The 23,805-nt window shown below is 45.3% G+C and overlaps 1 protein-coding gene across 1 annotated transcript in view; it reads left to right on the top strand.

Moving 5' to 3' along the window:
- The window catches only part of LMCD1 (LIM and cysteine rich domains 1), a 69,339-nt gene that overhangs the window by 27,020 nt on the left and 18,514 nt on the right, over positions 1-23,805 (top strand). Inside the window, exons 2-3 of the mRNA XM_066245643.1 lie at positions 5,233-5,321; positions 17,305-17,560. Of these exons, the coding sequence (XP_066101740.1) occupies positions 5,233-5,321; positions 17,305-17,560 (345 nt within the window). The remainder of the gene's footprint in view (positions 1-5,232; positions 5,322-17,304; positions 17,561-23,805) is intronic.

Raw genomic sequence — 23,805 nt, 5'->3', positions numbered from 1 at the left:
AGTCTGCCACCCCTTTCGATCCAGCTGGCCTGGTGCCCAGAGTCAAGGCCAAACTCGTAGGAGGTTGTCTGGGGTCTGGAGACTAGTGGTGTGGTAGGAAGTCACAGGGTCTGGATTCCAAAGACATGAATGTGAATCATGTTCTGAGCAGCAAATCCCCTCAGTCCTATGAGCTTGTTTTCCTCATAATCCAAAGGCAGCCTCCCTACAGCCTAGGGTTGATATGAATAGAGTCTGAAAAATGGAAAGGGCTGGGTGGAAAGGGCCATAGCAGACTGGACGAAAGCATAGCTCTGAAGTAAGACCTTAATTTCACTTCCTGCCTCATTTATGAGCTATCGCATCTGAACCTCTCTGGGCTTGTTTCCTCATCTGAAAATGAGATTAGTAAGAGCATCTCTAGCATAGGCTCATCAAGAAGCTTTAGTCAAATATCATGAAAATGCTTGGCAGTTCCCCAGCACATAAGGCATACTCCATAAATGTTAGCTAAACATTAGGGAAGAGAAGACTTTTTGCTTGAAGGCCAGTACAGATAAGTGCAGATTTAGAAGGTACTCTCGCCCAGAGGAACTCCAGTCCAGACCATTCTGAATGGTCAGGTGGCTTCTCCTCTCTGACTCACTGTCATGCATCACCAGCTGACGAGGATAACGATTATACCTCACAGGGTTGTCACAGTTGCTAGAGAAGAGAATGCTTAAGTAAAATCACTCTGTGGACTGCCAAGATGTCATTACATTGGGGTTGTTGACAGGAGCAGGGTAGTTTCTGGGATCATTTTTCTGTATAATCTCAGTTCTTTTCTGGACCTTGTCATAATTTCACCCCACCCCAACAACCATCTCCACCCTCTCTCCTGGGAAACCCTAAGGGAGGGTTTGTTTTTATGTAACAAAGCATGTTGACCAGTAATCTTTAATAACGCCAATGCTTATGGAGTTGACTTGTAAAGGACACACAGAGTAGCGGACCTGGAATAGAATGCAGTGTCAATTCAGAACACCCCAGCTCAGAAACAAACTTGTGGACAGTCAGGGGGGCATATGATGGTACTAAGACATAATTTTCAAAAAGGTAACATCATGACACTTATGCAAATATAAAATAGAACCTAGCAAAGATTTTAGTCCACTCACTCATTAATGAAGGACCCAGTAAGAGACTTAGATCAGTTCAAAAACCATTTAAGGAGTTAGGTATTTATAGTCAATTTAATATTAGAACAAAATTGATGTATTAGGTACATAACAAATTCATGTCCTATAGAACCATAACCTTTGGGTTATATTTTTCAAAAGGACAAAAATTCATTTGTATCTCTACTGGAGAAAAAGCTACAAATTAACATGTAACACCAAGTCTTGGAGTAGAGCAAAATAAATTTCTTTAGATAACCCTTGGGGGATTGGGCACAGAGGGCAATGTCATATTGCCACCACATGATATTGAAAGGATGTGCCACCCCTTTTTCTGCCTTATTTCTAAGTTTTGGATAATTTTTTAATAATGCTAAATAATCATTTCACTTTACAAACAACCATTACAACAGCCTTGTTGAGACAGAAAGGGCAAGGAAAACCCAATTATCAGAGGAGGAAATTGAGTGGCACAAGGAGAGAGATGCTGAGCTGGGCGGAGAACCCCCACTTCTAATCCCAGGACCCACGCTCACCCCAAAATTCCATGTTGCATTTCCCATTTTTGGCTCCTCTTTATCAAGTCCTTCATTGTCCTTGGTGACTATTTCTCCCATTAAAACTCCCCTTGGGGTTCACCTGAAGCCAAATGCTCAAAGGAGGGAGAAGTCCCTATTGCCCCTGTATCTCTCATCCCTGGGGAACTCCTGGTCTTTACAGCCTCACACAATTCGGGTCCACAACGTCGGATGAACCATATCCTAATATCCTGAGCCAAAGAAAATTGTTAAAACATTTTATCCTCCCTTCAAAAAAAGGGGGGGGACAGAATAGACGCTTCATTCCAAGATTCCAAGGACCCATCTTTTTTAAGTGACAGGTCCTTTTAAGCTCTTCTCTTCTCAGCTACTGTGGGCCCCTGTGTCATCTTTCATGACCGACACTGTCCACGTCAGACAGATCCACTGTGTATAGTCCAGAATATCTCATTTGCAACATATTTATTTCTGGTTGACATTGTCCCCTCCCCAATAAGCAGGGTCATTTTCTGGGTCGGAGATAGCTGGTCTGGCCAGCCCCTGGATAGACAGAATGCAGTGGCCCAGTGGCTATTTATTGTGTTAAACAATCTGCCAGGAAACTGGCCGCGAGAGTAGCCCGATGGCCCAAATCTATTTCTTTCTCGAAGGCCATTTATTTTTCTCTCCCTGATTCTGTTGCCCTAGAGACTGTCCCAGTAGCAGGCTAGAGACTAAGGCCAACCCTCTGCTTCCTACACGTCAGAGGCAACACATATACATGAAACAAAGCAAGGATGAGAAAGTATCTGGAGGGTGCTGTTAGAAAAGTGGTTCCTCTGAAGTTCCCTAGAATTCTCCAGCTGTTGGGCAGGTAATTTTTTTGGAGATCAGATTCGGAGTCTCAGACTGTTTATACACGATATGACAGCCGCAAACACTCAGTACAGTCTAAGCCTTACCCATGCGGCAGCCCATCTAACCCCACAGTAACTGCATGAGACAGGTTGGTTCTTATCATCCCCATGCCACCAACAAAGAAGCTGGGAGTCCACAAGTCCAGTCACTTGCCCAAGTCCAGCAGAAGAAAGGCATAAAATTGGGACTAAAACCCAACCGTCTGACTGCAAAGCCTGGACCTCTAACAGAAATAGCTGCCAGTTCCCAGCCTCTCTCCTCACTTCCAAGGAAGGCTCACACTTCAAAGGCTCTGGAAGCCGCTCTGCATCCTGTGTCTGCCATTTTAATGTAATCATGTAAGCCTTCCTGCTGGGGCCTTCAACCGCTTTGTAACATCTCCCAGAACAAGGATTCTGTAGAACAGGATTTGGGCAACCCCAAGTCCGGCCAGTTTTCTCATTTTACAGAGGAGCAATTTAGGCTGGGCGAGGAAATGAATCACCTCTAGCTGCACAGCTAATAAATGTCAGAGTTGGCACTGCTGGCCAGCCACCTACCTCCACCCACCCCGCTGCAGGCCAGCCGCGGCTGTGCTGTGTAGCCTCACATCACTGTTTCTAAACCAAACCCGGAGCCAGCAGCTCAGCTCTCCGGGCCAAGCATCAGAACTAATCCCCTTATAGGATGTCTGTTAAACCAGGCACTCATTAGAAGAACAATAATGCTCAGCGTGCAGGGTGCTTGGCCCTTTATGAAATGCTTCCACCCAGCCCTTCTGTTTCCAGGCCTCACCGCCTCTGGGTCTATTTAAAACAATCTAACGATGAAGCCTTATTCATAAATTGTATACCTCCCAAAGTAGCCTTTGAATCACTCAACTATGAAGTGTGAAAGGATCGCCGTATTTCAACTAGTAGAATCCAAGGTGTCAAGAATAAGAGGCAGATGTTTGCAAGGTTTCATACATCTGTGGCTATAGGGAGCAAAGTTCTGCCTGTGATTGAAAGCTCCCACCTTAGAACGAGGAAGTAGTGGTGTGCACCATCTTGTTTTTCAATTTTAACACAGATGTAACACTGAACAGGTACAAATATGAACGTGCTTTCCTTCAAATAGGTGCAGCATGCCCCGTACTCGCCAAAGCTGTGAATGTGCCTAGAACTGAGAATGTTGTGTCCCAAAGAGCATGCTCAGTTGGAGACACCTTACCCATCAAGCCCTTTTGTACCTTTTCGCCCTTACACATTCTCTTCCTTCTGCCAGGAATCTCTTTTTCCTTGCTTGCCAGCTAATTTGGACTGCCCCCATCCACAGTCACCTACTTTAGGAAGCCTCCCTAGATTTCCCATAGGGGTTTATTGACCTTATTCTGTGCTTCTAAAGTCCTCATGAAAATAACAGTGGTTACCATTTTTAGTGCCTAATGCAGTCAGACATTTTAAATACATTATGTCTGTACTCATTTGACAGGTAAGGAAACCTGGCTCAGTTGATCCAAGGTCAACGTGGCCGATAAACTAGACTTGGAATTCAAGTCTCTCAGGCTTCAGAGCCCATGCCTTCTGCTACACAACAGGCAGCTTCCTTGCCTCAAAATTACCCCTTCCAGGAGCAGGTGATAACTGTTTTTCCTTCTCCATCTCCCCCCAGACTGTGACTTACCCTGGGACACACTTGAGCCTTATGACTGATATATTCCTGTGCCTGGCACATAGTAGATGCTAAATAAATGGTTAAGTGCTTCAAGAGCTTGTTGAATGACGAGCTTATCCCTTTATATTACTAGCTGATGAAGTCTGGCTCATGATAAAACTGTAACACATGTCATACCTGTACGAAATCACCCACACACACCCCACTCCCAGTGGAGAGTCAGATAAGTTTCTAGACCAGCAGGTCCATATACAAACCCTCTGCTCCTCTAGTTCTAATATGATGAGTCTTCTAAATTTTGTTCAATCAAAGATTCTAATTTAAAGGGGCTGGGGTGGGGCCTGCGGGTCTGCCTTTCTGGCAAGCTTCCAGTGATGCTGCTGGCTTCAAGACGTCACCTGAGAGCCATTTGGGTCTAAACACATCAGCAGCAGCCGCCATGCACTTCTGTTAGCTTTTTCTGGTAACGAAAAATAAAACCTAACTCTTGCAGGTTCACCTACCAACGTATGAGCAGACTTCAAATGCTCCTGATTTTCTGTTTTAACAAAATATTTAAGTTATGGGCCATAAACATTAGGCAACATGAACATTGGTTTGCATTTGGTTTAATCACACCCTATCAATACATTAACAATAAATGAGGGAGAGAGGACATTTGCTGGAAGATTGCATTCCAGTGACAAGTGGATGACGGGAGTGAGGGAGTGTGGAAGAGAGAGCAGATGGCCCCTCGCAGCAGCCTTAATGGCTAATGACAGCACTACAGGCTGGGATTGAGCCTTCATTGCATTTTTACTGGGATGTGCCCCACCCTTCCACTTGCCCGGCCTGTGGCCACTTTCCCAGCTGGCCTTCTGGTAAACAGTAAGTGACGGTAAACAGTTAGTGCCGGCTATTCATCTCAAGGCCTCTGAACCCCGCACAATTCCTTTGCTGGCATGCCAAGTCTTTGAGAGGTCAAGTATCCCTGGTCCAAGATGTTTGGAAGGAAAACACCCTCTTTTCTGCTTCTTTTCCAGATGTCCCTGGGCCAGCAGCAGTCAGCAAGAGGTGTGCCTTGTTTGAGATGCAAAGGGACATGTTCAGGCTTCGAGCCACATCCGTGGAGGTAACAGAGTTTGTCAGGGGAGGCTCTGCCTGCGTTCACTTCTTGGCTGTCCTTTCAGGGAACCCTAGTCCTTCTCTGCGGGGCTGCTTAGGATGCACGTTGTGGGGAGGAGTGGCTCTGGAGCCCTTGGCCTAACTCAGAAATGTTAGAAAAACCCTTGGGGAGTCCAGATGAAGAAGGAGTTCAGTGCTCCATTAGCCATTTCAGGGTGGAGGCTCAGCCCAGCAAGGGCTGTACCGGGAAGGTGTGGGCCATTGTTAGCTGGTGCCTGGTCCACTCTGGGTAGAGCTGTCTGTCCTGAGGTCTGGTGTAGGGCTTGATCTTCTCCTACTGCAACATCATCCCCAATGCTGAGTTCAAATCTGAGGGTATGCCTGGGACAGAAATAAGTCATTGCAGACATATACTTAAAAACTAAGACCTTGTATTCATATTCATGTGGGAGGACCATATGATAAGCCAGACTTTTCTTTCCTTTTTTTAAATGAAGAACTCTGGCCTGACCAGGTGGTGGCACAGTGGATAGATAGAGCATTAGACTGGGATGCAGAGGACCCAGGTTCAAAACCCCGAGGTCCACGGCTTGAACGCAGGCTCATCTGGCTTGAGCACAGGCTCACTAGCTTGAGTGTGGGGTCACTGGCTTGAGCGTGGGATCATAGACATGACCCCATGGCTGCTGGCTTGAGCCCAAAGGTTGCTGGCTTGAAGCCTAAGGTCGCTGGCTTGAACCCAAGGTTGCTGGCTTGAGCAAGGGGTCACTCGCTTTGCTGCAGCCCCCCAGTTAAGGCACATGTGAGAAAGCAATCAATGAATAGCTAAGGAGACTAAGGAGCTGCAACGAAGAATTGATGCTTCTCATCTCTCTCCTTCCTGTCTGCCCCTTTCTCTGTCTCTGTCACACACAAAAAAGAAAACTCTGAAAACTAGAGGTAGGGCTGCCACATGGCACAATCCTGACACTATTCATATCAGCATCTATGTAGACAGCTCCCGCAGGTGTTGTGTAGGACACAGGCTGCGTGACTGTCCTTGAGGCCCTATGAGACTCTGTGGGGCACAATAACAAAGAAGATGCTTTTGCCTCCACTGCCCAGCATACTCAGCATTGCCTTGAGCACTCAGTGGGGGAGCAAAATTTGGGAGATGTTCACCTCAGAGATATTGACTTCCACTGTTGGAAGGCAGTTACAAAAATATTTATTGAACCGAGCTAAATCTTTTGTATTTAAATGTTGAAATACCCTGAGCAGTAGGTGTTAGTATATTTTTTGGAGATCAGGAAACTGAGGCTAGGTAATGAGGAGATGGCTACAACATGGCAGGGTTCAAACCTGGGCCTGTGGGCAACCCTATCGCTCTTGACTGTTTTGCCATATGGTGTGCCATGAGATTCCAGGCACAACACTGTCCTCTGAATCCATTCCCTGACAGTCCTCACCTCATGTGGTCTTCTGGACCTTCAAGATCATCTAGTCCTAATTGCTATCCCCTGCACAACTTTTTCTCATGGCTAAAACTCTCCCAGGAGAGAGACCTAAAGATGGCAGCAGAGTAGGCAGATGCACAGACTCCCAACTCACACCACCGAACTGGATTACAAACTAGTTTATGAACAATCAGCATGAAAAACCAACTCTGGACTACAAGAACAGCTCTCAAAAACCAAGGAGCAAAGAAGAAGCCACAACAAACCTGGTAGGGAGCGCCTGAATCTCCCCTGCTTACAGGAACAAAGGATGGGTGAGGCTGAGAGCCCAGAAGGGCTCTCACTCCAAGGAAAAGAGCAGAAAATACTGCTGACAGCCACTTTCCTGGTGACCAGGGAACAAGGTGTGTTGAAAGGGCCAGCTTGTCTTCCAAAAAGAAAGGGGAGAGAGAGAGACAGACGGTGAGGAGCAGAGGAATGCAGGGGACAACCTGAGAAGCTGACTCATCCAGTGCTGGAGGCGGCCATAGCTGGGGGAGGGGCTGATCCTTCCACAAAACAAAAGACTGAAGTGCTTCCAGGTCACAGATCTCTAAACATCTCTCCAGCTCCAATCAGTGCAACAAGAAACAGCTGAAAACAAGAAGTGGGGAGGAGGGGCAGTAACTCAGGTCTCCATGGAGATCTGAGATACACCTACCCCTACTGAAGCTGAGAGAACACCCTGCCCCCAGAGAGAGTAACTAGCAGAAGAGGCCTTCAGAGTCTCAGGTTATAGCCACTGCATTCCTGGATTCAGTTTCAAATAAGCCCCCTGCTGAGATCAGTAAACAAGACTATCACCTGTTAAGGAAACAAACAAATCAAGACTTCAAAGGGACCCAAATCCGAAAGTGAATTACAAATAATAGCTGATGCCAACCCAAGAAGACCTAGAAATAACACAATTGAAAACTGGAGGCAGACAACACCAAGCCTAGACTCAGCCAGGTCTACAAACAAAACACCCAAACACACAGACATAATGAGAAGACAGAGAAGTGCAATCCTAATGAAACCACAAGAGAAACATCCAGGAAATGAACTGAGTGATATGGAAATAACCAAACTTCCGGATGTGGAGTCCAAAATAATGATTGTAAGGATTCTTAGGGATCTTAGAACAACAATGGATAGTCATTACAAACACCTAAATAAAAAAATAGCAAGTATAAAAAAGGATATTGAAATATTAAAAAAGAATCAGTCGGAGATTTCAAATACAATATCAGAAATGACCACAATGGCAGGAATTAAAAACAGGATGGATGAAGCTGAGGATTGAATCAGCGAGTTGGAGAACAAGTGGAATGAAGGCATGAAAGCAGAGAAGAAAAAAGAAAAGAGACTCAAAAAGTCTGAGGAAACTCTCAGAGAGCTCTGTGACAAAATGAAGATAAATAACATCCACTTCATAGGGGTTCCTGAAGAAGAAAAAGAACAAGGGATAGAGACTTCGTTCAATCATATCATAGCTGAAAACTTCCCTAAATTAATACAGGAGAAACTCTCACAAGTTCAAGAAGCACAGAGAACTCCATTAAAGAGAAACCTACACCAAGACACATCATAATTAAAATACAAAGCTAAGTAATAAAGAGAAAATATTAAAAGCTGCCAGAGAAAAAAAGGCTATCACCTACAAAGGAGCCCCCATAAGGATAGCATCAGACTTCTCAACAGAAACACTTGAGGCCAGAAGGGAATAGCAAGAAATATTCAAAGTAATGCAGAACCTACAACCAAGACTACTTTATCCAGCAAGGCTATCATTTAAAATTGAAGGAGAAATAAAAAGCTTCCCAGACAAAAAACAATTCAAGGAATTCATTACAACCAAACCAATGCTGCAAGAAATGTTAAGGGGCCTGTTGTAAACAGATCAAATTGGGAAAAAAATATAGCAAAAGAGAAATACAGCTTTAAAGAATAAAATGGCAATAAACAACTACATATCAATAATAACCTTAAATGTAAATGGATTAAATGATCCAATCAAAAGACATAGGGGAGCTACATGGATAGGAAAACAGAACCCGTACATATGCTGTCTACAGGAGACACAGCTTAAAACAAAAGATGCACATAGACTGAAGATAAAAGGATGGAAAAAACCATTTCATGCAAATGGAAATAAAAAAAGCTGGGGTAGCAATACTTATATCAGACAAAATGGACTTTAAAGCAAAGGATATAGTAAGAGATAAAGAAGGCCACTACATAATGATAAAGGTAGCAATTCCAACAGGAAGATATAACTATTATAAATATCTACGCACCTAATATAGGGTCACCTAAATATATAAAGCAGACTTTGATGGATATAAAGGGCGAGATCAACAGCAATACAATAATAGTAGGAGATTTCAATACCCCACTAACATCACTAGATAGATCCTCAAGAAAGAAAATTAACAAAGAAACAGCAGACTTAAAGGACACACTAGATCAACTCGATTTAATAGTTATTTTCAGAACCTTTCATCCTAAAGCAGCAGAATATACATTCTTTTCAAGTGCTCATGGTACATTCTCTAGGATAGATCACATGTTAGGGCACAAAAGTGGTCTCAACAAATTTAAGGAGATTGAAATCATCTCAAGCATTTTCTCTGATCACAATGGCATGAAACTAGAAATGAACCACAACAGAAAAACTCAAAAATTCTCAAACACATGGAAACTAAATAGCAGATTGTTAAATAACGAATGGATTAAGAATGAGATCAAAGAAGAAATTTAAAAATTCCTAGAAACGAATGATAATGAGCATACAACAACTCAAAATTTATGGGACACAGCAAAAGCAGTACTGAGAGGGAAGTTCATAGCACTACAGGCACACTTTAAGAAGCTAGAAAAAGCTCAAATAAACAATTTAACCCTGCATCTAAAAGAACTAGAAAAAGAACAGCAATTAAAGCCCAAATGTAGTAGAAGGAAGGAAATAATAAAGATCAGGGCAGAAATAAATGACAGAGGCTAAAGAAACAATACAGGGGATCAATGAAACTAGGAGTTGGTTCTTTGAAAAGGTAAACAAGATCGATGAACCTTTAACTAGACTTACCAAGGAAAAAAGAGAGAGGACTCAAATAAATAAAATTAGAAATGAGAGTGGAGAAATAACAACTGACACAACAGAAATACAAAATATTGTAAGAAAATACTATGAAGAACTGTATGCCAAAAAACTAGACAACCTAGATGAAATGGACAAATTCCTTGAAACATACAATCTTCCAATCTGGAAGAATCAGAAAACCTAAACAGATCGATTACACCAAATGCGATCGAAACAGTTATCAAAAAACTCCCAACAAAGAAAAGTCCTGGGCCTTATGGCTTCACAAGTGAATTCTACCAAATACTCAAAGAAGAACTAACTCCTATCCTCCTCAAGCTATTTCAAAAAATTCAAGCGGAGCCCTGGCCAGTTGGCTCAGTAGTAGAACATCGGCCTAGCGTGCAGAGGACCCGGGTTCGATTCCCGGCCAGGGCACACAGAAGAAGCGCCCATTTGCTTCTCCACCCCTCTGCTGCACCTTCCTCTCTGTCTCTCTCTTCCCCTCCCGCAGCCAAGGCTCCATTGGAGCAAAGATGGCCCGGGCGCTGGGGATGGCTCTGTGGCCTCTGCCTCAGGCACTAGAGTGGCTGTGGGCATGACATGGTGATGCCCAGGATGGGCAGAGCATCGCCCCTGGTGGGCAGAGCATCGCCCCTGGTAGGCATGCCGGGTGGATCCCAGTCGGGCGCATGCGGGAGTCTGTCTGACTGTCTCTCCCTGTTTCCAGCTTCAGGGAAAAAAAAAAAAATTCAAGCGGAAGAAAGACTTCCAAGCTCCTTTTATGAGGTGAGCATAATTCTGATTCCAAAACTAGGCAAAGACAACACAAAGAAAGAAAATTATAGGCCAATATCCCTGATGAATATTGATGCTAAAATCCTCAACAAAATATTAGCAAACCGGATCCAACAATATATGGAAAAAATCATACACCATGATCAACTGGGATTTATTCTGGGGAGGCAGGGCTGGTACAATATTCGCAAATCGATCAATATGATTCATCACATAAACAAAAGGAAGGAGAAAAACCACATGATAATTTCAATAGATGCAGAAAAAGCATTTAATGAAATCCAGCACCCATTCATTATCAAAACTCTCAACAAAGTGGGAATACAGGGAACATACCTCAACATGATAAAGGCCATCTATGACAAACCCACAGCCAACATCATACTCAATGGGCAAAAATTAAAAACAACCCCCTTAAGATCAGTAACAAGGCAGGGGTGCCCCCTTTCACCACTCTTATTCAACATAGTCCTGGAAGTCCTAGCCACAGCAATCAGACAAGAAGAAGAAATAAAAGGCATTCAAGTTGGAAAAGAAGTAAAACTATCATTATTTGCAGATGATATGATATTGTATATAGAAAACCCTAAAATCTCAGTCAAAAAACTACTGGCCCTGATAAATGAATTCAGCAAAGTGGCAGGATATAAAATTAATACTCAGAAATCAGAGGCATTTTTATACACCAACAATGAACAGTCAGAAAGAGAAATTAAGGAAACAATCCCCTTCACTATTACAACCAAAAAAATAAAGTACCTAGGAATAAATTTAACCAAAGAGATTAAAGACTTGTACTGGGAAAATTATAAAACATTGATAAAAGAAATCAAGGAAGATACAAACAAGTGGAAGCATATACCATGCTCATGGTTAGGAAGAATAAACATCATTAAAATGTCTATATTACCCAAAGCAATTTATAAATTCAATGCAATACCAATTAAAATACCAATGACATACTTTAAAGATATAGATCACATATTCCAAAAATTTATATGGAACCAAAAAAGAACACGAATAGCCTCAGCAATCTTAGAAAAGAAGAATAAAGTGGGAGGTATCACAATTCCTGATATCAAATTATACTACAAGGCCATTGTACTCAAAACAGCCTGGTTCTGGTATAAGAATAGGCACATAGATCAATGGAACAGAACAGAGAACCCAGAAATAAACCCACAGCTCTATGGACAACTGATATTTGACTAAGGAGGTAAGGGCATACAATGGAGTAAAGACAGCCTCTTTGATAAATGGTGTTGGGAAAATTGGACAGCTACCTGTAAAAAAATGAAACTAGACCACCAACTTACACCATTCACAAAAATAAACTCAAAATGGATAAAAGACTTAAATGTAAGGCGTGAAACCATAAGCATCTTAGAAGAAAACATAGGCAGTAAGCTCACCGACATCTCTCGCAAGGATATATTTGATGATTTATCTCCACGGGGAAGTGAAATAAAAGACAGGATAAACAAATGGGACTATATCAAACTAAAAAGCTTTTTGCACAGCCAAAGACAACAAGAACAGAATAAAAAGACAAACTACACAATGGGAGAACATATTTGACAATATGTCTGATAAGGGGTTAATAACCAAAATTTATAAAGAACTTGTAAATCTCAACACCAGGAAGACAAACAATCCAATCATAAAATGGGCAAAAGAAATGAATAGACACTTCTTCAAAGAGGATGTACAAATGGCCAATAGGCATATGAAAAAATGCTCAACATCACTAATCATTAGAGAAATGCAAATTAAAACCACAATGAGATATCACCTCACACCAGTCACAAAACAATACAGAATAAGTGCTGGCAAGGATGTGGAGAAAAGCGAACCCTCCTGCATTGCTGGTGAGAATGCAGACTGGTGCAGCCTCTGTGGAAAACAGTATGGAGATTCCTTAAAAAATTAAAAATCGAACTGCCTTTTGACCCTACTATCCCACTTTTAAGAATATACCCTAAGAACACCATAGAACTGTTCCAAAAGAGAAATGCACCCCCATGTTTACGGCAGCATTGTTCACAATAGCGAAGATCTGGAAACAGCCCAAGTGTCCGTCTGTGGACGAGTGGATTAAAAAGCTTTGGTACATATATATTATGGAATACTACTCAGCCATAAGAAATGATGATATCGGATCATTTACAATAACATTTATGGACCTTGATAACATTATACGGAGTGAAATAAGTAAATCAGAAAAAACTAAAAACTATATGAATCCATACATAGATGAGACATAAAAATGAGACTCAGAGACATGGGCAAGAATGTGATGGTAACAGGGGGTAGGGTGGGGGGTGGGAGGGGGGAAGGAAAGAGAGAGGGGGGGTGGGGGTAGGGGAGGGCACAAAGAAACCAGATAGAAGGTGATGGAAGACAATTTGACTTTGGGTGAGGGGTATTCAACATAATCAAATATCAAAATAATCTGGAACATATGTACCCTGATTTATCAATGTCACTGCATTAAAATTAATAAAAATAAGATTAAAAAAAATATAAAAAAAACAACTCTCCCAGGAGTGGGGGAACCCACACTACCATGCACCTGTTTTGGCCTCTTGAGCTCTATCTGGCCAAGAGAGCTAGGTTCCCTATCATGCCACTCCATTGGTCCTGAATCTTGCCACCAGGGTGTCATAGAACAATGTTTAGAATCATCAACTTAGGACCCTTAAGATAGCTTAGGAGGCCTCCTTTTTAGAGTTATTGGGGCAAGGGGCTAATTCATCCATACTGGAGCAGTGAGGCCCCACCCTTAGTGGAGAAACCATGACCAACCACTCTCATCTCCCGTTCCCATACTCTCCATATTTGAAACATATGTAAAGATCCAAGTGGTCTCCTGGTTTAGTGGGAAAGGCCCTCCACTAATAATCACAGGACAAAATACATATGCTGACACTGCCTGAACAAGACACTTCCCTTCTCTAAACCTGACCTTCTGTCTGAGAAACAGGGACGCTGGAGCCAACGGGCTCTGGGGTCCTGTTTTGGCTTTACAATTCCATAGTTTCAGGCAAATTGGTTACAATCAAATGAACGATTCACATGGTTAGCAGACTTAGAATGGATTTTGTATCAGAAGCACAGAAGAATAGCATTACTTAGAGAGGAGGGTACGAGAGCAGACTTTCAGAACAAACGTATTATAAAAACAAGGACAAGTCCCCCAGCAGCCTTTAGCCTCCCTCTCTCCACATAGCCACCCGGCTCCTCGCCCATCTGGCAAACGTCACAGGATGCTGAATTTTCTCAAGGAGGCAGAGAACACACCTTCAGGACTCTTAATGGTTCAAAGAGCCCAAAGCCAGGTTTCTTCCCAGCATGCAAAGACTTTTTTTATAGTGTTCTTTTAATTAGCTTTTTTTTTCAATATACACTGACTTCAGTGGGTAGAGAGGGAAAAAAAACCTGATTTAAGGAAAACAGGGGACACAATATGAAAAATGAAGAGAGACCACTGGTTTCAAATTATAAAAGTTTGCGTTCTATATGGGTCACTTTGAATAGACTCTCCCAAACTCCTCATGATGGCACCTGTTCTCATGAGGTCCGCTCCGGCCTCTAGGCCAGCTTCAGCATCTGCCCCAGGAATTGTAGTGTTAATTCTGCCTCTTCTCACAGGTGCAGGGGATCTTCATAAGTAATTCTGCAGTAACATAATAAATGTGCTTCTTCTGCTTTTAGAGGGACGGTCTAGAGAAAGTCAGCCTGAGCTGCTTAAATTCCTGAAAGGGACCCAGTAGTGACTGTCACATTTTGATGTGCGTCAGCATCACCTCAGGAACAGGATCACAATGCCCAGGCCCGGATCCCACTCCAGACCATGAACCTCAATAGTGGGGTCCAGGGCAGGGTGGGGCCAGGTTTGCCCAGCTCCCCAGGTGACTTGGATATGCAGCAAAGTTTGAAAGTCATCAACTAGACCAGAGGTCAGCAAACTCTCTGTAAAGAGTCAGATAGCAGTCATTTTAGGCTTTGCAGGTCATGTGGTCTCTGTCACACCTATTTACCTTCGTCTTGCTAGCATGAAAGCATTGGTTTATTTAAGGACCTGGAAATTCAAAGTTTTTAACCCATTTAAAAATGTAAAAACTATTCTTAGTTCACGGGCCATGCAAAAATAAGATTTTGGCCTATAAGCCATGGTTTGCAAACCCTGGTGTAGACCAGCCCTCTAATTTGATAGGTAAGAAACTTGACCAGGGACCTATGGTGGGCTAATAATGTTCAGACAAGGATTAGAGTCCAAGGCTGTGCCTTTTTCACAATTAAAGGTTGCCTCTGACAGATTGCAGAAATGGCCCTTTTAATATTACTGTGGACCTTTCTAATGTGTCTGTGTCCTCTACAACCTGGGTGCCTAGAAAGAGTAGGGTAGACTTCTATAAAGTCCCACCCATGTGCCTGGCAACGTGAAAAGCATGAATGAAAGAGAAATAATGTGGACACAACCTCAGAGAACATCTCATATTCATCAACATTTTTCATTTCAAAGTGTTTGCATTCCCAGCATCTCTGCCAGCACCCTGAGAGTCTACGTTAACTACGCAATGGCAGCCTCCTCACCCAGTTCCATGGACAGAAAGTATGGGAGGGGTCAGAGGACTGACCGATGGGAGACCGGCTTTCCTTCACTTCATCCTCTTTATCCTCCTTCCACTTCCTACTGTCCCTGCCCACATTAAACCAGTGGTGCTGTCACCTCTCTTCCAGGAGAAGCAGTCTCCTCCATGCCTTGTAAAAGAGAGGCAAGAGAATATTATTCATCATGAATAAAACACCCCAATTCCACAAAACAAGCCACCCCTTCTTATGAGAACAAAAAGACCTCTCTTTGCCCGGCATCACCTTTAAGGTCATATCCTCTTTTGTAGTGCTAGAATTATCCATGAGATTGTCAACTTAACTCTTCTCAAATTGCAGCCCACTGAATGAGAACTTGGACTGCAAACTTCTCCTTACATAATATTGGCCATGCTGCGTTTGTCCTCCACTTAAAGCATGTTGCACATCGGCACATTAAAGACAAGAAGCAGCCTTACACTAAAAAATGTATCTCACCTTCTGTTTTCCAAACTCATCGTCACTGAGCCCTTGTCCACATGCCACATGTGAACATCCTGGAGTATTGGTCCAGTCCAGCAGAATGACCACACAGCACCATGCGACTCTCGTATACTCCAACCTGCTTCTACTTTACATTAGTTTCCATCTGATTCTCTCCTCTCCCACCCCAACTGTAAGGTCTTTGAAGGTTGCGAGGGGACCTCCTTTTGACGTTATGCAAGGGTTTCTCAGCCCCAGCACTATGGACATTTTGGAACCGGACAACTGCTGTGAAGGGGAAGTTGAGAACTGTGGCATGTTTAGCAGCTTCCTTAGCCTCTACCCTACAGAAGCCAGCAGCACCCCATTGTGACAATGAAATGTGTCTCCAGAAATTGCCAAATCTCCCTGGGGGACAGAATGGACCTTGGTTGGGAACCACTGATGTAGACTCTCAAGGCATGCTCCAGCTAGCCCCAAGTCAACATGTGTGGTCTAGGATTAACATATCAGACTCCCGAGTTTCGACGAGCACAGGAGGGTTTCTTCAGGCATGTCTGGCTGGGAAGTGCTCATACGGCTACAGTAACATCGCTCTTGCTTAGGCTGCCCCATCACTGCAGGGTCTTGATAGAGGTCACTTTACTTAACAAGTTCTAAAATCGCATGCATAGAGCATCTGGGATACAGCATGCCTACGGTGACAGGCCAGAAAGGGAGGGGCAAAACTTTCCTCTCAGGCCATAGATCTCTGCATTTCTAAACCTTAACAGCATGACACAAAGCAGCCAATCACTTCTGTTTTTGTCAGAGAAAAGTGTCAAGCTTCCCGGTGAATTGGAAGCTTCCCTAAGATGCGTTTTCCTTCTCCCAGCCTCAAGACCCAAGACTTGCCCATAAAGGGCAATCTCTCCACTCCAAGGGGCTTCCTAAGCTCATTCCCTTCCCACTGAGTCCTGTCTATCAGTTTCTTTGAAGAAAATATTCAGCTCTATTCTAACTTTAGAATGAGTGCTCAAAAGTTTAAAAGTCATTGAAGCTATGAGGCTTACGAACCCTGGGAGACAATTTTAAATTCCTTAAAGCAAGCGTTCCGCAACTATTTTTATTAAGGGCCAGATAGTCTCTGCTGCAGCTACACAAGTCTGGCATTGTAGCCAGCTACAGAAGATATGCAAGTGAATGTTCATGACATTGTTCCAATAAAACTTTATTTACAGGTTATGGGCTGGGCTCAGCCCATGACTGTGAAGACTCCTGCTTTAAAGCATCTCTAATGAATGAACCAGCATTTACGACAACCACCATGAGGGAAAATGTGTTTCTGTTTTTCCAGCAACAGTCATGTTCCATAATCCCCCCAGGTAGACAGACAGATAGAAAGACAGAGTCCCCCAGATGCACCCAACCTCAAAGGCCCATTGATCTCAGGGCACCATGTGCCTGCTGCTAACCTTTCCAAGTTATTCAAGTTAAACTTTGTGCTTGCTTTCAAAAGGGTAGCTCCTGCCAGTGGGCGGCTCTGCCTTCCTTTTCTGGAGGCTGATCTGACTTGTCCCCTTCTCTGCCTGCACCAGGAAAATATGCAAGTCATGCAAATGCAGCCAAGAGGACCACTGCCTGAGCTCCGACCTGGAAGATGATCGGAAGATTGGCCGCTTGCTGATGGACTCCAAGTATTCCACCCTCACGGCCCGGGTGAAAGGTGGGGACGGCATCCGGATTTACAAGAGGAACCGGATGATCATGACCAATCCCATTGCCACTGGGAAAGATCCCACCTTTGACACCATCACCTATGAGTGGGCTCCCCCCGGAGTAAACCAGAAACTGGTAAGACAGCCTCCTCCATCCAAGTGGTTAGCCATGCCACATGCCCTTGCAAATGTTAGCCCTGCCACAGGCTCCCGAGTTTCAAGGACAAGGTAAGAAGAGGGGAAGTTTACAGAAATAGTAGGAATGACTATGGTTTCATTCTGTTCCTATTTCACAATGTAATCTTGAAGTGAAGACTCTCGGGGCTTCAGTTTTCCCCATTCATTAAATGGGTAGAGGTGCCCATATGAACTCTAAAGGCCTGTCCTACTCTAGTACCGGGCTGATCATAGCTCCCTGTGGGTGGGCTCCTCGCTTCTAAACAGAGGACGGCTTATCATCCAGAACTCTCTACGTGCTATCTTCATCTACATGCAATGTTCATTTCCCCTTCAAGTGGTTGGGATGTACCATTTGCACCAGGAGAGCAGAGAAGCAGCCTTTGCGTCTCCTAACAGCTGAAGTCTCGTGGGCTTAGAAGGGAGAGCCAAACTGGCTTTCCACAACTGCAGGGACGAGGCACCCAGAGAAGGCCTGGGGGAATGGTTGGTGAAGCCCTGAGGAAGGTAGAAAGAATAAGGCTCACAGAGAACAGGTGATGTGCACAAAGTCACACCCTGGCTACCTGCTGGAATTTCCTGGGCACCTGTAAAAAGTCCCCAAGCACAAGCCCTGCCCCAGACCATTAAATTACAAGCTCCAGATTGTACAGCATGTCCGTAAAGTCATGGTGCACTTTTGACCGGTCACAGGAAAGCAACAAAAGATGACAGAAATGTGAAATCTACACCAAATAAAAGGAAAACCCTCCCAGTGTCTGTAGGATCATGTGGCAGCATGTGCGCATGCGCAGATGATGACATAACACCGTGTATACAGCGGAGCAGCCCACAGCCATGCCAGTTGAGATGTGGACGGTACAGAGGAAAGTTCAGTGTGTTCTGTGGCTGGTTAAATTCAAATCTGTGACCAAAGTGCAACGTGAATATCGGCACATTTATAACAAAGCGCCACCACATAGGAATAACATTACTCAGTGGGATAAGCAGTTGAAGGAAACCGGCAGTTTGGTGGAGAAACCCCGTTCTGGTAGGTCATCAGTCAGTGACGAGTGTGTAGAGGCTATACAGGATAGCTACCTAAGGAGCCCTAAAAAATCTATGCGTGAGCCCACATCGAACTGCACTGAATAGGTATGAAGCTGGGAGAGTTTTCCTTTGATTTGGTGCAGATTTCACATTTCTGTCGTGTTTTGTTGCTTTCCTGTGACCGGTCAAAAGTGCACCATGACTTTATGGACACACTATAGAATCAGAATTAGCAGAGGTGAGCATTTAAATGATGCCCCAGGCAATGCCACATGCAGCCATCTTTAAAATCCAGTGGACTGCCCAATTCTCAGCAGACCACTCAGATTTTAATAAGCATATATATGAATCTCTGAGAGCTTGCTGAAATACATCTGATAGGCGTGGGCGGGTCCTGAGATTCTACATTCCTGACAAGCTCCCAGGCGACGCTGATGCCGCTGGTCCCCAGGCCACACCTGGCGTAGCAAGGGCCTGTCTGATTTCTACAAGTTAACAAGCTAAAAGAGGTCCTACAGTTTTAGAGACACAAACCTGACACTGAGTGACATTTCTCGTGGGAAAAAAGGAGAACCTTTGGAGTCAGGTGTGTTTCCATCCCCACAGGTTCCTCCCATGGCTCCTCCCACCCCTGTCACTCAGTATGTTACAACACACTGATCTTCCTCCTTCCTGCTCAGAACACTCTAAGCTCTCATCCTCCTCAGGGACTTTGTACTTGCTGTTCCCTTACTTGAAATGTCCTTTCCCTGTTCTTTCCTGGCTGGGTCCTTTGGACAGTAAGGTCTCTAACTATCCAAACAACAGTAGGTGCCACCCACCATCCTGCTCTTTTTCTCTCTTTTGGTTCTCCATTGTTTATTTAGAAGCTTTTAGAAGCAAACTATAGTCGTCTCATGAGTGAAGCAACGCCCATGAGGGCAGACACCATCCTGTCCTGTGCACTGTCATATCTCTTCAGCCCCTTCTACCACGCAGGGCATGTGGTGGACTTGAGGATCGGTGCTACGTCACCCTCCTGGCCAGTGACATTCTACGTGTGGTCTGTTGCCACTTTACAAACTCCTTGCAATTGGCCCACAACGAGAGGTACAGAAACTGAGTATAAATGTGGGGAAATTTTTGTAGCAATTGACATCAAACGTGTGATCAGAGAACCCTCTTTCCCTGTGGTCAGACTCACGTGAAGGACTCACGTGGCATGTGCTACCTCCTCATCCCAGGCAGGGAGCCCGCAAGTCCCTCTACAATAGGAAGAAAAACTGCCCCAACAACCTTTATGCTTCACCATAAAGAGTTGGAGCAGCACAGTTCCAATCCATAGTGTAAGGGGGGCAAATGTCCTCTAGATAAAGAGAACAGATGCAAAGATTGATTTTTTTAAAGCTGTCCTATTTTTTATTATTATTATTTTTTGTATTTCTCTGAAGCTGGAAACGGGGAGAGACAGTCAGACAGACTCCCGCATGTGCCTGACCGGGATCCACCCGGCACGCCCACCAGGGGGCGACGCTCTGCCCCTCTGGGGCGTCGCTCTGTCGCAACCAGAGCCACTCTAGCGCCTGGGGCAGAGGCCAAGGAGCCATCCCCAGCGCCCGGGCCATCTTTGCTCCAATGGAGCCTCACTGCGGGAGGGGAAGAGAGAGACAGAGAGGAAGGAGAGGGGGAGGGGTGGAGAAGCAGATGGGCACTTCTCCTGTGTGCCCTGGCCGGGAATCGAACCCAGGACTTCTGCACGCCAGGCCAATGCTCTACCACTGAGCCAACCGGCCAGGGCCGAAAGCTGTACTTTTTGAAAAGCATATTTTAGCTCTGGCCAGTGGCTCAGTGGTTGATTGTTAGCCCGGCTTGTGGATGTCCCGGGTTCAATTCCTGGTCAGGGCACACAGGAGAAGCAACCATCTGCTTCTCCTTCCTCCTCCTCCCCATCCCCCTTCTCTTTCTTTCTCTCTCTCTCTCTCTCTCTTTCTTCTTCTCCTGCAACCATGGCTCAATTGGTTTGAGTGCATCTGCCTCAGTCACTAAAATAAGCTTGGGTGCGATAATGGCCCCAGATAGGCAGAGCATCAGCCCCAGATGCAGGTTGCTGGGTGGATCCCAGTAGGGGCGTATGCAGGAGTCTGTCTATCTCCCTTCCTCTCACTTGGAAAAAGAAGAAAAAAAGAAAAGTAAAGCGCATTTTAAAAGAACACTAATAGCAATTGTGAGCTCAGCCACCCTGTGAGGTAGGAATTATTTTACATTTCAGGAAACTCGGAATGGTTCATTGGCCTTGGCCAGTTTGAGGGGCAAGGCAAGGGCAGATCCCAGGCCACAGAGGGTGGCACCAAATAACAGCAGCGCCGTAACGTACCGGCTGGTTCCGAAGGCGGGTCTGCCTCCAGTGCACAGGTCTGGGGAAGCCATCAAGTGGGTCTCTGAGATGTAAGTGGAAACTAAAGCAAGCAGCTCATAAAAAAGCTGGCTGTGGGCATCAGGACCTGGCTGGTGAAAACCCCAAATGTTGGGCCCCCGAACTAATCAGAGGACGGCATCCTCAGCCATGATTAACGCTGGCTCATAAAACCACACAATATAAAGCACCCTCTGTCTGCCCTGCGTCTGGCCTGCCGAGCAAGCCACATTTCTGAGATTGGACAACTCCCCATTCCTACTCACCTTCCCAGACTTATTTTTAATTCCCAAGAGATCAGGACTGATTATATTTTGGAAATGGGGCTCAATCTTGCTGTCATCTTTCTGACCCAAGTGAAAGCCGGAGAAATTCTTAAGCCTTTAAAAACTGGTCACAGTAAACCTAATTGATAATATTTATCAAGTATGTATATTTATATTATGAGCCAGACACTATGCTAAGAGCTATCCATGCACCATCTCACCTAATTTTCCAGCAGTGTTGGGGATGTACTCTTTCTACTCTTATCTACAGAAGGGGAAACAGGCTCAGAGAGGAGGCCCTGCGAGCCAGATGTCCCACTGCTGATTTAAACAGCAGAGACAGGTCTTAGAGTCAGGTCCTGAGTCCAAAGCCTGGGCTGTCTCCCTACCAGCCAGGCCAGGTGAACTGGGCAGGTGGAAGGGGAGGCAGGTGTCTTGGGTTAGCATTTCTAGGGAAGGCTTCCAAGAACAGAGGGAGGGGTCAAATGGGTCTTTAAAAGCTAGTCAGGATTTGGGAGGAGGCGAGATGGAGAAGATGAAGGGAACCAGCATCTAGTGAGCATCTTGCCTGTGATATTCACACCTCAGCACTCCCTCTGTGCTGGGACATTACTGCCCCATTTTATAGGGGAGCAGACAGGCTTGTGAGCAGTTTACACAGAGGCAGCACTTACTCATACATCACCTCCCCTCCCACATCCAAGACAAACAGTGCTGATGAGTCAGCACTGTCTCCCCTTGAGCCTTCACCGTCCTCAGAATCCTTCTCAACGCAGCACTCCAGGTGACCACTATCGACCAAAACTGACCCCTCCTACGATGAAACCCATTTCTGTCCTTGTCTGAGAGCTGGAGCACAGTCAGGGCGGGCAGAGTCAGGGCGGGGTCTTCCAGTCCCGGAATCCATGGGGACTGACTCCAGCCAAGCCCTGAGGGTGGAACTCCCTGCCCTTCCACTTTTCTCTGTGCTTTTGATTTCTCTCCTGATTAAACCTGATTCTGGGAACCTCTTCACCCAAGACATCCCAGCCAGACACAGAGCACCAAGGGATTCAGAAATATCCTCATGAAAAACTTAAAACCTAAACCAGTCCTTCCAGCTGGGCTGAGAAAAGGCATCTTGCGAAAGACTTTGGACACATGACCTTGGTCAGCTTCCTGGAGACCTGGGACATTCTCTTACAGGCTCTGAGTGGCACAGGCAGCTGACCCAAGCCCAGCGCTCTCACCCCATCATTCCTGGCCCAGGTCTGTGCAGTCTATAGAGATTTCCTGAAGAGCTGGGTGAGATGGACTCTGAGACCCTCATCAGGGTGATTAGTAATGACTGTCCTGGGTGTGTGACTAGGAAGCATAGGCAAGAGTGTCAGGCCAGCTGGGCCAGGCCAGCCATCACAAAACACACAGTGGCAGCTGGATGTCATGCCCGTAACAGTGGAAAGGCTAAGAGCTGGTACCCAGCTGGGGCTTGAAGCTGCAACAGGATCACTGCATCCCTGAGAAGGGAAACTGCCCATCTCCTGGGCCCCATCCAAGAACCCATGAGCTCTGTAAGCCACAGATACACACAACCAGGACAGAGCCATGAAAGGACACTGTGAACGCAGAGATCAATGAGAGGCTGGCCGGCAAGGCCGCTGCTCTGGGACTTCAACCGCAGAGTGGATTTGTACAGCTGAGCAGGAAGGGGTGCAGGCCCTTTAAGGCCAGAGCCACAGGCATATCTCAGGCATATGACTCTGCCCTGGGCAATCCCGGTACCAGGCAATATGTACCCAGTCCCCCCACCCTGACATGGCGACAAAGGGAAACTCCCCCCGGGGTCGGGGGACAAAGTTTTCTCTTCGTAAATCATCTGTCTTCTATAGAAGGGGTTGAGACCCAAGCTGCCAAGCTCAGAGCTGTCTCTACCACATACTAACTGTGTGACCCTGGGGACTTACTTAACTTCTCTGTGCCTCAGTTTCCCAAGAGGTCATATGAGTACTTCTTCCTAGAGGTATTGTCAGAATTAAATGGGTTCACATATATGAAGCACCTAGAGAATTTCTAGAACGTGGTAAGTGCCACATGTTAGCTATTCCTATCATTTCTTCAACTAACCTTAGGCAGTGGGTATCCTTCATTGAAAAGGTGACTCTCCCCTGGGCTGAGTCCACTGTGTGACAGACTGTTCAACACATTCTCGCAGAGTGAGCAAAACCCCCACTTCCACTTCTCCAAAATCCTTCCTCAGATCCTGGGAGCAGGGCAGGCCCCAGGCAGTAAATGGGAAGAGCTGGTGTGGGTGTTTTCCCCCCAGGGACTGTCCCCTAACCATCCCCCAAGGCCCTAAACCTTGCCTCTGTCGACTGGTTATGGGACTGCTGCTTCCCCTGTGCTCGGGATGGTCACATTCACTCCACTCTCCCCAGAGAGACTCTGACCCTCAGATGTCCTGCTTCTGACTCCCCGGGAAGACCTGTAGAAGGTCTCACTTCCAGCCTCCCCCACCCCCGACTCCTAAGTGGGCCCAGG

Source organism: Saccopteryx bilineata, chromosome 10, assembly GCF_036850765.1.
Source record: "Saccopteryx bilineata isolate mSacBil1 chromosome 10, mSacBil1_pri_phased_curated, whole genome shotgun sequence".
Taxonomy (NCBI): Eukaryota; Metazoa; Chordata; class Mammalia; order Chiroptera; family Emballonuridae; genus Saccopteryx; species Saccopteryx bilineata.
Note: the sequence above shows the minus strand (reverse complement) of the source record. Positions and strands in the feature narration are given on the sequence as shown.